Source organism: Lampetra fluviatilis, chromosome 64 (assembly GCF_964198595.1).
Source record: "Lampetra fluviatilis chromosome 64, kcLamFluv1.1, whole genome shotgun sequence".
NCBI lineage: Eukaryota > Metazoa > Chordata > Hyperoartia > Petromyzontiformes > Petromyzontidae > Lampetra > Lampetra fluviatilis.
In genome coordinates this window covers 6,058,827-6,074,414 of record NC_136338.1, presented here as the reverse complement: position 1 = coordinate 6,074,414, position 15,588 = coordinate 6,058,827, and the positions used below count along the sequence as shown (strand labels likewise).

The following is a 15,588-nucleotide window of genomic DNA, read 5'->3' as shown; positions in this document are numbered from 1 at the left end:
ACCACCACCACCACCACCACTACCACCAATAACCCTACCACCAACACCTCCACCACCAATAACCCTACCACAAACACCACCACCACTACCACCACCACCAATAACCCTACCACCACCACCACCACTAACCCTACCACCACCACCACCACCAATAACCCTACCACCAACACCACCACCACTATCAATAACACCAACATCACCACTAATAACCCTACCACGAACACCACCACCACCAATCGGACCACCACCAATACTACTACCACCACCACCACCATGACTTGCACCACCAAGGACACTGCCACTTACTTTGCCAGGTGAGACCCACTGAGCAATGCGGCTGTTTATCAGAACCGACCTGGCTATCGTGAAGGATAGCCAGACGAAGTGGCTTATCATCATCATCATCATCGTCCATAATCAACGTTTTTGGGTTTAGATCGCGTTATTTATAAATGTGTCATAACCCTCCACCACCCGACACGGCCAATCAGCAAAAAAGTGTCATGTTGACAAAAGACAAAATAGTTCACTGCTTTAGCCCACCGGTGTGTTGAAGCGTGAAACCACAACATTTACAATTTGAGTAGCACGACGTTTCGCTGGTAATTGCGATTTAAGGTTTTTATTTCCTTTCAATCAAGAGCAGGCCTCTGCCTTGTACAGCCAAAATAACAGCAAAAGACCGTAAAAACCACATGAACGTAACGGGAACAGGGGATCCTTTTTACAGCCGATGCACCGAGTACGCCGCGATCGAGTTCCCCTCTTTCACACCCTTTACTCAGAAAAAACAAGAAGTCACCGTCGCAACGGAGGAAGGGGGGGGGGGTACGTTCATCCACCCATTCTCGTCGAAGGGGGGGGGGGGGGAGGGTCGTTTCGAATTCAGCCTATCCCGCACTTGGGTGGCGGCCATCGCCACTTCGCGTTTGTGGCTGCTCTGCCCGTTGTCGCCCGCTCCACCTCCACCACCCTCTCTAAGAGCCCCCTGGCTAGTCGGTATACCTCGGGAGGCGACATAGTGACGCCCTTAATCAGCTTCTGGCGCGCCGTCCACAGGGCCTCTTTTACGGCGCCTATGACGGCCCATGCCTGAGCCCAGACCCCACCCGCCCTCTGCCTGAACATCTCCCAAATCATGTTAGGCGCTGTGGCCTTTACGGGGCAAAAATGGGACAGCAGGGGTCGACTTAACTCCCACACCTCCTGGGCAAATGGGCACTGTACGAGGGCATGAGCAGCGCTCTCTCCCAGGCCGCAGCCTCTCGGGCAATCAGGAGAGCGGGCCAATCTGCGGGAGCACATAAATAGTCTGCACTCCAGCCTGTCCCATGCGGCCAGCCAGGATAAGTCCCGCTGCCTTTTCGTCAGGGCTGCCGATGCTACATTTTCCCAAATTTGTCAGACCCGGGTACCCCGAGCACCTGGCACCTCTGTGCAGACCTCCTTTTTCGACATTTCCGCCAGGACTTCCCTGGGAACCCACGACCCCCACGTCCGGTCCGGCTCGTACTTTGTGATGTATTCATTTACCGCGGTGCACAACCACCCCTGAGGCCAAGCCAGGGGGGTGCCGCGCGGCAACGACGCCATGCTTAGCCGCCTCAGGAGCCACGCCAGTATGTACAGAACATAATACGAGGCTTTCACCTGGAGCCCATTGGAGAAATATAGTCGCAGCGTATTACAGACAAAAATCGTGTCGAGGATGCACGCGACATTCGGGGCCCCCCTCCCACCGTTCTCGGCACGTTTGTACATTGTTTCTCTCTTCACTCGGTCCATCCCTCCCCCCCAGATGAACTTGAAGAACAGGCGCTCCAACCTTTTTGCCATTTGCGCCCCCGGCGGGAACACGTAGGCCAGGTAGATAAGTACCGGGAGGATTTCCACCCTCAAGACCAACATTCTACCTTCCATTGAAAGGCACCTGTCTGCCCAACCAGCCAGCCTGCCTCTCACCATGCACTCTTTTCCCCGCCAATTCTTAGCCGCAGAATCCTCCCTATAGAACGTGACTAAGATTTTTATCCCCTCCACCAGGACCGTTATACCTGGCGGGCGGCCCTCAAATAACCTGGGGTCACCGAATATCAGCAACTCACTTTTGCGTACATTCACCTTTAATCCCGAGGCCAAAAATAATCTATCCGCAAGTCCTAGGGCCTCCCATACCGAAGCAACATTCCCACAGAAAATTACAACATCGTCCATATACGTTGCAATTTTTGCTGGTTCCGCACACCCTGGCATGCTCACCCCTCTAATCAGCCGGCTTCCCCTGACAGCCTGGGCAAAAGGCTCCATGCACATTATGAATAACACCGGCGACATCGGGCACCCCTGCCGCACACCGGACCCAATTGGAAACCCTTCCGAGAGGACTCCATTTATTAGCAGGCTACCTGTGAGCTTATGATATAGTTTCCTTATCCAGTCAATAAGCTGTTTCCCCACCCCCATTCGCCTCAAAACCGCGAACAAATAATCGTGCGAGATGCTATCAAATGCCTTTTCCTGATCCAAACTGAGTAGACCCAATGAATTACCCCTCTCCACAGTGGTTTCCACCACCTCCCTCAACAGAACGAGGTTATCGGATATCCGCCTGCCCGGAACCGCACACTTCTGGTCAGACCCCACTACCTCCCCCACCACCTTCCCCAGTCGTGCCGCGATAACTTTGGCCAGGATTTTATAATCGGTGTTCAGCAGGGTGATCGGGCGCCAGCTCCCAAGGTCACTGCGCTGCCCCTTCCCCTTGTATACAAGGGTTATGACCCCTCGTCATTGAATCTGGCACAGGGCCTTCCTCCGTAATTTCCTTATACATCTGCCACATGTCGTCTCTGACGGTATCCCAAAACGTAACATAGAATTCAGCCGGTATCCCATCTACCCCTGGTGCTCTGTGCCGACGTAATTCCCCCACCACCTCATCCAATTCTGCCCTCTGGATATGCTTGTTCATCTCCTCTGGAGCCCCAATAACCCGATCTACCCCCCCTAGCAGTGTGCTCCGCGCCCCTCGTCTGACGGCCTGCTCCTGTACAATTCCTTGAAGTAACCCCTGGCAGCCTCCGTTATCTCCTCTGTGTGCTCGAGTCTACCTAACCTGGGACATACCAATTCTCGGATTGTGTTGTCCGCTTTCCTGCATTTCTTAAAGAAAAAACGCGTGCAACGCTCACCCTCCTCGACCGCCTTCACCCGAGCCGTGAAAGCAAGTTGCGCGGCCTGCTTCTCCCACACCGCAGAGATCCTATCTTTTAGTTGCTTTATTTCTCCCATGACGGGGAATCCCAGTTCCATCAGTGTATACGCTCCCTCCAATCTCTCATTCAATCCCCGCAACACAACCCCTACGCTCCTCCTTCTGCTCTGGGACTGGAAAAAGGTCTTAATTCGCCCCTTCACCATTCCCCACCATTCAGCTATCGTGCCAAAGCAGCACCGCAGGCTCCTCCATTCCTCGTACTGCCTGACAAATTCCTCCACCACCTTTTTGTCCTCCAGCAGTCCCGAGTTCATGCGCCAGATTCCCCTTCCCAACCTCAGCCCATCTGGGATTCTGAGCCCCCCAGCTATCATCTTATGGTCGGAAAAAGAAAAAGGTTCGTTTTCCACCCTCTCCACCTTAACCTTGGCAGAGACAAAGAGGAAATCAATCCTCGAGTGTGAGGTTCCCAAACAACTCGACCATGTGAACCCTGGTCGCTTTGGGTGTAATGACCGGTAAGAGTCAATCAAATCAAAATCTTCAACCAAAGCCCCCCAGCCTCCTAGAGGAGGGGTCCAACTTTCGACATCCGGCGACTGGCAGCGTGTCCGCCAGGGTTAGCGGGCAATTAAAATCACCCCCCCATGACGATGTGCCTTCGTGTTAGCAGCAAGGCTGCCACGTTCTCTAGCAACTCCACACGTTCCGGAGAGCCTGTGGGGGCGTACACATTGATCAGCCGGACCGCCGCCCCACCATATGCAACATCGACATAGTGGAGTCGTCCCGGGACCACTTCTCGGGCCTCCTGCACCTCTGTGTTCTTTCTACCTAGGAGGATGACCACTCCTGAGCACCTATTAACATTGCTTCCGGACCAGAAGCAGTGTCCCTCCCAGTCCCTAGCCAGATCCTCTCGACCAAGGGAGTATGGCAAGTGGCACTCCTGTAAAAAGTAAACGTCCTTTTTTAGGGACCGTAGGTAATGTAGAATGGCCCCCCTCCTAGCCCTGCCCCACATTCCCCTCACGTTTACTGATGCTACCGTGAGGTCCATACCCAGAATTGCCTCTCCCTACCCAGGCTCATCGTCCAATAGTTCGTACGACCTCGCGTCCATCGAGGAGTCTGTTGCCTCCAGGTCCCGTTTGCGGGTCGTCCTCGCTGGACCACGCGGCGCTTTCCGCTTCCTTTTCACCACCTTCTTGAATTTCTCCCTCCTGGTGCTCTCCCTCTGCTGCTCCTCTCCGTCCTCCCCCGCCTCCACCGCCTCTGCCCAGTCAACCACCGTTGGGTCGGGGGGTTTTCCCATGGGCTCCTCGTCCTTGTCCCCAGGGTGCTCCACCTGCCGACCCGTGGGATCCGCGTCTTCCTCTGACGTCATCTCCCCCTCCTCCCTCCCGTCCTGCAGTGGCGTACCCTGCCTGCCCACCTCTCCACCCCCGTCCTCCATCTTCCCGCCGGGCTGCGTTGGCTTCAGCCCGTCCTCGGCCACCTCCCCTTCTCCATCCGCCACCCTGCTCCTATGTGCGCGGACCTTGTTTGCGTACGACAGCGGGCAGTCCCTGTACAAGGTGGTCTTTATTCCCGCATAGGTTGCACAATGCTGGGGCGCAGCATTCTGTCACAACGTGGTCCCGTGCCTTGCATCGGAAACATATCCGTGCCTCGCACGCTGCAGCCAGATGGCTGCTTCCCCCACATCGCCTGCAGAGCTTCGGCTGCCCTGCGTACACCATGTAGCCCCTATTGCCACCAATGTTCAGGGCGCTCGGGATGTGTTGCAGAGCCCCTTCTGCCGTTCTCAACCTCACTCGCCATTGTCTGGCGCCCGTCCAGATCCCTAAAGAGTCTTGGACCCGTTTACTGTCCGAAAGCACCAGGCAGTGCTGCCTCAGCCACACCTCGACGTCGTGGTCTGGCAGAGTCTCATTATACAAAAACACGGTGACAATTTTTGTGTCAAGCTCGGAGAGCAGTTGGAGCTTAAGCAGTGACAGTGGCCTCTCCCCCGCCTTCTCCTCGAACAAAGTCATAAAGCGTTGCAGCAAGTTACTTGTCTTGAAGCTCACGTCAAAAGCCCGGCCACCCGGCAGGGCAATCAAACAAAACAGATCCTCAGGATCCACTCGCAGAGTTTCTATCATCACAGCCCGCACGAACCTCGGTCTGTCGATAGTGACTTCCTCTGGCACGTCCTCTTTGAAGGACATCCGTACACAATTGTGCCGCTTGGCGTGTATCGGGGTGAAGTTCCCCCCCGATCCTCCGCGCCACCGCCCTGCGCGCTCCTGGGGCCGCCCTGCCCCCACAGGTCCAGGACTTGCTGGACAGTGTCTTTTTGGGCACCTTGCGCCTGCAGGCCCGCCGAGCTCGGTGCTTCCTCCGCCTCCTCTCCTGGGCTGGCCGACACCATTCCACTCCTCCTCGGCTCCTCTCCCTTCCTCGCCCGCTGCCACCAGGCGTCCTCCTCCGCTCGCCTCGAGCTCGACGCTCGTGCCTCGTCCCTCTCCTCTGTGGGTCTCCCTCCTCCAGGCAGTCCCACCTCACCATCCTCCGCCTCTGCAGCAGCCAACCCGGCCCGCTCACCTTGGCTCACCACCCCAGAGCGCTTGGTCGCCATGGCCCCGAGGGCCTGCGAGGCTGCCACTGGCCAGGCAGCCAGGGAGCCGAGACTTGGCACGACACCAGCAGAGATACAGAGGCACCGCACCACCAATTCCCCCCCCCTCCTCATCGGGCAATTCGCCAGAATGGTGAGGCTCTGCTCTTGCTCCCGGTCTTAAATAGCAGCCGCAGGGTGACATCATCATTTAACTCATTAACTCATCAGGTGCAACGATTTGAGGCGAGGGGGGGTTATTGTAATTATATACTAGATTAGTAATCAGGCAGTTGTTACGATGCGAGTTGTAGATTAGTAATCAGTTGGAATGTGTTTAATTGTGATTATGCTACGTAAGTAATCCGTGTTTGTTTCCCCTATCAGGAATTATAATGTATCTTATTTAATAATACGCTTCCAGGCCGCACTAAGCCTGTAGCTGTCTGAGCGATTAAAGTTATTTCTGTTTCTCTCAATTTCAGCAGTGAACTATTTGTCTTTTGTCAACGTGACACTTTTTTGCTGATTGGCCGTGTCGGGTGGTGGAGGGTTACGACACATTTATAAATAACGCGATCTAAACCCAAAAACGTTGATTATGAATAATATTGGTCGCGAAAGCCTACGTGTTAAATCTTCATCGTCGGGGTCGGGATCGAACCCACAACCTCGTCTGTGCCGGATGAAGCTAGCGCGGGGCCTGTAGCATTATGTTATAAAGGAGCCCTAAATAAATAAAATACACGCAAATTTTAAAACACACATTTATTTACTTGCACAGTAAAGTAATTGTATTTCTTCATTTTGCTACACACGCCAGATAATACGACAAATCGCTGACCTGAAACACCCGGTCGCTCGTAAAAGTTTGAAGGGCGGTATAGTACTATAGTAATAGAGCAAGTGCAGAATCGCTGAACCGTAATTGATAGCTTGAAAGCGTTTAGCGCGGGGCCCTTGAAAGTGAGGGGGTCCCGTAGCATGTGTAGCTACTGGCACTTAACCTCATGCATACCAGGCGAGGTAGTTAGCATCTCGCCACCGCCGCAAGATGTTAACTACCTCGCCTGGTATACATGAAGTCGTGGGTTGGATTCCGACCATGACGACGCCTGTGTATTTGGAGTTTGCGTGTTTGTCTCTCTCTTCCCGTGGTTGCTTGGATTTTCCTCCAGGTCCTCCGGTTTTCCCCTCCACATTTTAAGTCAACATGAGGCAATTAGACAATTTGGGCTACCCTATGAGTGTCCACGTGAATGATTACGATGATGAGCCCACTTCGTTGAGCTATCTTTTGTGATGGCAAAGTCGATTCTGAAAATGTGTGCGCGTGTGTGTGTGTGTGCAGCGGTAGTGTAGCGTTTAGCGCTACACTGCGCTACGAACCCGGCGACCCAAGTTCGATTCTCGCTCACGGCCACCAACACCTGTGACGATTCTCTGAACCGGTCCTGGGCCTCCCCTAGGCACCTGGTGCGATGTAGTGAACATCGCCACTAGGGAGACAAAGGCGGCCGGGCGTGGTGCTGGCCACCCACCCCCTCGTGGGCCGTGCCGGCCTTCACCTTCATCGGAGCTTGCTAACAGCACTTGCCTCAACAGTTTGTTAAGCCTATACGGGGAATCTTTGTGTTTTGTGCGTGCGTGCGCGTGCATGTGTGTGCCTGCGTGTGTGCCTGCGTGTGTGTGTGCGCCCGCGTGTGTGCGTGTGTGCGTGTGTGTGCGTGTGTGCGTTTGTGTGCGTGTGTGCGTCTGTGTGCGTGTGTGCGTGTGTCTGCGTGTGTGCGTGTGTGTGTCTGTGTGTGTGTGTGCGTGTCTGTGTGTGTGCGTGCGCCTGCGTGCGTGCGGCCAGGATGGTCTACCGGGGCTACCGGCGCCCGCTGGAGATGAGCGACCTCTGCGAGCTGGACTCGGAGGACGAAGCGGGCCGAGTCATCGGCCAGCTGGGCCGGAGCTGGCGGCGCGAGGAGCGGCGCGGAGCGGCCGCCACGGGGGTCACCACCGGCGCGACCACCGCCACCGACCTCACCGGCAAGAGCACCGAATTTCTCGTCATGGTGAGCGCGGGGAGGGAGGAGGAGGTGGAGGAGGAGGAGAGAGAAAGGGAGAGGGGAGGTGGAGGAGGTGGCAGAGGTGGAGGAGACAGAGAGACGGAGAGAGAGAGACAGAGAGAGACAGAGAGACGGAGAGAGAGACAAAGACAGAGAGACAGAGAGACAGAGAGACAGAGAGAGACTTTTGACTTTTGAACCACTTTCCTCGCAGCTGGCAGCAATAGCACTGGAGCCGATGTCGATGCAAAGTCACGTGGGCACGTGGCACCGCACACGTGTTGTGTTACACGTGGCACGGCACACGTGTTGTGTTGCACGTGGGCACGTGGCACCGCACGCAGCCCCCTGGCCACAGCGACTCCGGCAAGCTCCTGAAGCTCCGAGGCTGTAGGAACGTGTCCCTGAAGAGCACCCCAAACACAGCGCTCTACACGTGCTGTGTCAAGGCGCTCTACACGTGGCTGTGTCGAGGCGCTGCATTCCCGGGAACTGGTCGACCTACCGGACACAAAATGGAGACCATTTCTCGCCCCTTATTGCGGCTGCCCCCCAGTGGAAACAAATGTACAAGTCTCCCGTAGCCAAATGCTGCGGTGACCTCCAGTGGAGATTGGCACACTGCATGTTGCCATCGGCCGTGTGGCTCAGCCGAATCTTGCCGGGAATAACAGACTTGTGCATTTCCTGCGGTGCCAGGCCAGGGAGGATCTGCTCCCCCAGTACTGCCAGCGGCTCAAGCCAATGTTCCGCCTTTTGGGAGACATCTTCATTAAAATCAGGGTGCCCTTCTACAACAACAGCTTCGTATATGGGGTGACTTACCTGGCTAACAAGCGCCATGACTTCGCCAACTTCGCCTGTGCTCAGGCAAAGTAGGCGGTATACAGAACGAGGAAGAAGATGCTGCAAGGTGACACTGACGGCTGCTCTGTGCTTCCAGTGTTCAGGGGCGTGCTCAAGGCGTGGCTCCGGCTGGAGAATGTGGATTTATAGTATTTGTTATTTGTTTGCTGGTGACTGTATTTTGTTAAGACTGTATTTCGTTAAGACTGTATTTCGTATCTCAATCGCCTCCAGTGCTGTTGCTGCTGGTGGCAATAAAAGTTGTTTAAAAAGTCGAAAGTCTCTCTTTTTCTCTCTCTATCTCTCTCTGTCTCTCTATCTCTCTCCCGTTGCATGCTGGGAAGAGGGTGTGTCTTTCCGTGCTCCAAGCGTTCCCATTACCTGCTAGTTAGGGCCTAGTTTTTCATATGCCACCTAGCCTCGCCTGAGAGAGTTTTTTTGTACTTCCCGGCGATCTATTTTCTTTCTTTGAGCACCATCGAGTGCTCATCATCTCTCTCCCACCTCTGTGAGTGCCTCCAACAACACAGGGTCGCGCTGTCTCCCACCTCTGTACCCCTTTCTCCTCTTAACACACGTTACTCGGCACGCCTGTGGGCTGCTCACAGTCCTAGCTCTCACCACCCTTCCTCTCAGAGGTCGCTACCGGGTACCCGATACCCGTACCCTACCCGATACCCGGCTACCCGTATACGGGTACCCGTTTGCGACCCTGGTGCGGCCGGGTACGGGTAAGGAATCAAAACCCGTTTGCGACCTCTGCTTCCTCCCTCTCTGTAACATCCTTCCTATTTTCTGCTTCATTGCAAACATTACAATTACTCCTCTTTCTCACTCCTCTCCTCTCTGGTCCTTCTCACCCCTTGCTTTCAGCACTGATGTTTCCCTGCTCCTGCAGCACCCATCACACCGCGGGCCCCTCGTGTCTACACCTCTCACTGCCCCCCCTCCTCTCTCTCCTGACACCACCCTGTGCCTCCCTCTACCCCACTTGCTTTTCCATCCACCTCTCGTCATCTTTTTCTCTCCTTTAATTCGTGCAGCTAACGAATGTATTTAGGTAGTTTATAGATTTATTTAGTTATTTACAAGGTTCCTCTCTCTTCTGAATCCCCCCAACACGGACTGTTCTGCTTCCCACCATCTGAAATGAAGGTGGACGACGTGATAGCCGCCGCTGGACAGTGTGTCGCAGCTCGCATGAACCACGGCTACGTGGTCCTCCTCACCAACGCGGAGATGGTGGCGCGTGTCATCGCCACGGGGCTCACCTTCAGGGGGGAGATATTTGTGCAATGCACACCTCTCTCCTCCCCCGCACAAAAAGTGATCATCTCCAACGCCCCACCTTTCCTCAACTGCCGACCTACAATGAGACCTTGAGCGGTTCAGTAAAGTTGTGTCCCGCATCATTATGCTGCCCGTGCGCAGACGGGACCCAGAACTGGCGCACGTCTTGTCGTTTCAGTGACAAAATCTATGATTTTAAACTCCAACAACACGGAACTTAACGTGAATTTTAAGTACACGACAGAAGGCTACGCCTACACCGTGTATGCGTCCACCGCATTGCCACGCTGCTACGTGTGCGGTGGCTTCGGCCATGCCCGTGCAAAGTGCACGGGCAAACCAAAAGGAAAAAACGTGCATCCTGCAACTAACATCACACAGCAGCAGCAGCCGCAATAGCCTCAGCAGTGCCGGCAGAGGCAGCAGCTGCAGCACCAGGAGCAACAGAAGCAGCAGCAGCCTCAGCAGTGCCGGCAGATGCAGCAGCACCAGAAGCAACAGAAGCAGCAGCAGCTGCCGCAGCCTGTGCAGTGACAGCAGCAGCAGCTGCAGCAGCAGCAGCAGCCACCACAGCACGAGTGCCAGCTGTTGCAGCAGCAGGCCGCTGACTCGGCAGCCGGTCGCACAATCCCACAGACCGACGACGAGGATGACGACGGCTTCACCCTCGTCACCTCGCACAAGCGCAGGGTGAAGCCCGGCCCCAGCGGAGGAGGCCATGCGGCCCGTAATCCTAAGCGCGTGGCCACCGCTGATCACGAACCCTACCCTAAGGTCGCAGAGCAGGACGAGCAACGCCCCCCAGTGAGCGCCGTCCTAGACGGCTCTGCAGGGGGTGAATATGAAGACATGCTCGATGGCGACCCGCCTGAGGACAGCACGGTGGGAAAAGCGCCGCCGCAACCCCCACCGCCACTGCCACACGCCGCCTCAGCATCCTCAGGGCAAGGGGAATGGCGCCACGCTGCAGGAAGGCAATGAAGGCCGGCTCACCTCACCCGAAGGGAGAGCAACAGAATCTCCACTACCAGAGGGTAGCCACCCTGTGCTCGATGGGGCCCTGGCATCACCAACGGCAAAAGAGGTTTCTGCCAAGCCGCAGTTTGACGAGCTGGAGACTCTGACGACGAGGTGTCGGAGACCGAAGGAGTGGACAACGTGAGTGAGCTACTCACAAGTCTACGGCGAGTGCGATTATTCACCTGGGGACATCCAAAGCTTCCCAGTGCAAACTTTCAGGAAGTATATTTTCAGGGTTGGGGCTTTTTCCCCTGACCCCACTGCTTTCCTCAAAGCATCCCAACAAATTTTCCGCAATTGCCACACGTTTGGTTTCATGACACAGAAACGCTACCGCCTAAAAGCGTTCATGCGCAAGGCGAAGAGGGAGCTTTCTTCCGCTCAGAAGAAACCCGGCCTCTCATAGCTACTGTTACCACTACCACCACCACACAACCAACATGATGGCTTCAGCTATCAAGGTTGCTAGTCTGAACTGTAACAGCACTCGCAGGGACAATAGGTGGGACCAGATCTGCCGCTTGTCAGGGAACACAAAGCAGATGTGACTCTCCTCCAGGAAACTAACCTCAACACCACTCTGGAGGCCCAACGCCAGCCTTTCCTAGGCGGCTGGGCCTTCTTCAGCCATGCCGAGGACAACCTCGCTTGAGTGGCGATTGCTCAGTTCGCGGTTTGCACCCGAGAACGTCTCCTTCAAAAAAATCGTCAAAGGTCACTTGATTTGTCGACTTTGTCCCTCAATAGCTCCAGGCTGAGGCGCTTTAACGTGTACGTGCCGAGCAAGGCCCCCGAGAGGAAGCTCTTCTTTGGCGCTCTGCGGGACGCACTCGCGACAGACGACGTGGACGACGTGCTCACCGTCGTGGGGGGAGACTTTAACTGCACTCTCGACCCGGCTCTTGACCGCAACACCGCCGAACCTCACCCTGAATCCGCACGGCCGCTAGCCGACCTCGTGCGGAGACTAGATCTGCGTGACGTGTGGCAACTACAGAATCCAGCCCAGCGGCAGTACTCCTGGTGCCGCTGCGGCCCTCAAGGCAGGATAAGCCTTGCCAGGCTCGACCGACTGTACGTCAACGCCAGCAGCGTTTACCTGCTCAGGGACAGTAATATCGTTCCCTCCGGGTTTTCCGATCACCACCTGGTCTCTGTGCTGCTGCGAATTCCCAGAGCGGAGCAGCACAGCACCTACTAGAGACTCAACGTACAGCTGCTTGATGACACCGACTTCAGAGAAACCTTCAAAGCCCTTTGGCTCAGTGGCTGCCTGCCAAAGGTAGTTTCGGCTCCCACCAGCTATGGTGGGACAACACAAAGGCGCAGGTCAGGGCGGGCTCTCTGTCAGCAGTTCATGAGCCAGCACACTGCCACCAAAAACGAGGTGGCGTGCCAACTGCAGAACGAGTTACTGGCGCTAGAGGCAGAGCTGAGCTCATCCCACGGCACACAGCAGGGTGAGACGCTACTGGAGAAGCAGCGACTTTTCAGGTCTATCACGGACGAGCAGACACATCGTGCTTTTGTGCGCAAAAAGATGCAGCACCTGTCGCAGATGGACTCTCCCTCTAAAGCTTTTCTTCCGCTTCAACAAAGCACCGGTCAACACCAACAAACTGTCCAGTTTGCGAACCCCAGATGGACAAACAGCCACATCTGAGAGAGAGATCGCCAAGACTGCCAGGAATTTCTACTCACAATTTTTTGCCGCTGAAACCATACACGACGAGGCTGTCCAGGAGCTACTGGAGGGGGACCTACCTTAGGAGTCCCGGGGCAGGATCGTCTGGACAGCCCCGTCACCCTGCAGCAGGAGCTCCACACCGTTGTGAAAGGGCTCGCAGCTGGTAAAGCCCCGGGGATCGACGACCTGCCGGTTGAGTTTTATGCGGCCTTCTGGGATGAGCTTGGCCCTTCACTACTGCAACTGTTGACGGAGAGGCCTGCAGAAGGGGGAACTCCCACAGAGCTGCAGGAGAGCGGTGGTCTCCCTGCTACCCAAGAAGGGGGACCTGCGCCTTGTTGAGAATTGGCGACCCGTGTCCCTCCTGTGCGCCGACTACAAAATCTTCTCTCAAGTTTTGGCAAATCGTCTCAAAGCAGTGTTGGATCAGCTGATCCTGCCGGAACAGTCGTATTGCATCCCTGGCCGGTGCATATACGACAACATCGGTATAGTCAGAGACGTAATCTCCCTCGCAGAAGCACACAAAATGGACTTGGGCCTCCTCTTCTTGGATCAGGAGAAAGCCTTTTACCTGGAAAAACTCCTAACGTCGCTCGGCTTTGGCCAGGCCTTCATCTCGCACGCCAGGCTCCTGTACACGGGCACATCCAGCCTCACGAAGATCAACCAGCGGCTCGGCGCCCCATTCACTGTGACGAGGGGGGTCAGACAGGGATGCCCCCTCTGCTGTACCCCCTGTCCATCGAGCCACTGCTACGCCACCTCAGACGAAATCTGTCTGGCCTCAAGGTCCCGGGACCTGAGAACACGGTCGTCAAGCTCTCGGCTTAAGCAGATGACATATGCATCATGCTCAACGACGCGCACGACGTCTCCGCGCTCTGCCAGGCAGTTGCAGTGTACGAGAGAGAGAGGGCCTCCTCCGCCAGGGTCAACTGGGCCAAGTGCGAGGCCCCTTCTGTGTTTGGGGTCACGAGGCGGCGCTCTCTCTGTGCTCCTCCCAGGAGGAGTCAGTTGGCGGGACGACGGAGTCAAGTACCTGGGGGTTTACCTGGGGAAACCACACGTTCTCAACAACTGGATCGAGCTGGCCGACACAATCGAGGATAAATTACTGACATGGGTGTGCCTCGCTCCGCAGATGTCTTTCAGGGGCCGAGTGCTCGTCGCTAACACCCTGGAAGCATCCGTGCTGTGGCACAAGACCAAGGCCTTCCAGCCTCCTGCTTGGCTATTCACCAGAGTCAACCGCTCACTCGTGCACTTCGTCTGGAATGGGAAGCACCGGCTCAGGCCGGGCGTTCGCTGCCTGCCGGTGGGCGAGGGTGGCCAGGGTCTGGTGGACGTCACGACGAGGGTCACGAGCTTCAGGCTCATGGCCGTCAGGCGGCTGCTGTACGACCGGGAGGAGCTACCCTGGAAGTTGTCGGCCCTCACCCTGCTGAGGATAAAGGGGGGGGGGGTTTCCCTGGGGTATGGAAAGGAGCTCTTCCTGATGGACCTGAGCCTGGTCAACTACACGAGGCTGCCAGGTTATCACCAGAGCCTCTTGGACGCGTGGCAGAGCTTCGAGTGGTGCAGAACGCGCACGCCCTATGACCTCGCGCAGTTCCTGAACGAGCCCTTGATCTGCAACGGCCTCTTCCCGGGAATCAGAGGAGAGAGGAACCTGGCTCTGCGCATCACATCAGCAGGGCTGCGGACAGTCTTCGACCTCGTGCAGGCCCACCAGCCCAAGTGGAAGAGCACAGCTGAGATCGCCAGCACCGCTAGGGGACTCCGCTCCGTGCTCGCCGGGGAGAAGCTGCTGCGGGACGTCGCTCCGTGCCATGAAGGAGCTGCGCCTGAAGCTGGAGGCGCCGGGGGACGGTGGCGGTCCTCCTCCCCCCCCCCCCCCCTCGAATGCTGGGGAGCCGGAAAAGCCCCTCTCTGTACCAGCGTGGACGGCACCCTCATGTTCATCTTCTGAAGTGCTCGCTCGTCACCGTGGAGCGCGCGACGACCACGTGACTTTTATTCTGTGTTGTGTGCAGCGCATTTAGCGCCACAGCACCTGTGGTGTTTATTGTGTTTTTTTGCTGCTGGTGACTTTGTGTATTTTGTATCAGAATCGCCTCCAGTGCTGTTGCTGCTGGCGGCAATGAAAGTTGTTTAAAAGTCAAAGTCTGTCTCTCTCTGTCTCTCTCTGTCTCTCTATCTCTCCCTCTCTCGTTGTCGCGCAAGGAGCCGTTCAGCGAGCCTGACGTGGGCTACGGATCAGGAGGAGGAGGTGGCGATGATGCTGCTGCTGCTGGTGGTAGTGGTGCAGGAGGGAAACCATCTCTCTTCAGGGCCATGCTGCGCACATACAGGAGGCCTCTGATCGAGAGTGCGATCTTCAAGCTGATCTACGATCTCCTGGTTTTCGTGAATCCCCAGATCCTCAAGTAAGTGGCAGTGCCCCCAACGTGGCCAAACCTTCACGGCCACCGCAGTCTCACTCTCCGTGTCTGTCTCTGTTTCTCTCATTCTCTGTCTCTCGGTCTATCTCTGTCTCACTCACCGTGTCTGTCTCTGTTTTTCTCACTCTATGTCTCTCGGTCTATCTCTGTCTCACTCACCGTGTCTGTCTCTGTGTCTCTCATTCTCTGTCTCTCGGTGTATCTCTTTCTCACTCTCCGTGTCTGTCTCTGTGTCTCTCACTCTCTGTCTCTCGGTGTATCTCTGTCTCACTCACCGTGTCTGTCTCTGTGTCTCTCATTCTCTGTCTCTCGGTGTATCTCTTTCTCACTCTCCGTGTCTGTCTATGTGTCTCTCACTCTCTGTCTCTCGGTGTATCTCTGTCTCACTCACCGTGTCTCTCTCTGTTTCTCTCATTCCCTGTCTC

The 15,588-nt window shown here is 55.9% G+C and overlaps 1 protein-coding gene across 1 annotated transcript in view; it reads left to right on the top strand.

Moving 5' to 3' along the window:
• The window catches only part of LOC144951884 (ATP-binding cassette sub-family C member 2-like), a 94,554-nt gene that overhangs the window by 32,652 nt on the left and 46,314 nt on the right, over window positions 1-15,588 (top strand). The window contains exons 8-9 of the mRNA XM_078882232.1: window positions 7,678-7,882; window positions 14,946-15,148. Coding sequence (XP_078738358.1) covers window positions 7,678-7,882; window positions 14,946-15,148 — 408 coding nt within the window. The remainder of the gene's footprint in view (window positions 1-7,677; window positions 7,883-14,945; window positions 15,149-15,588) is intronic.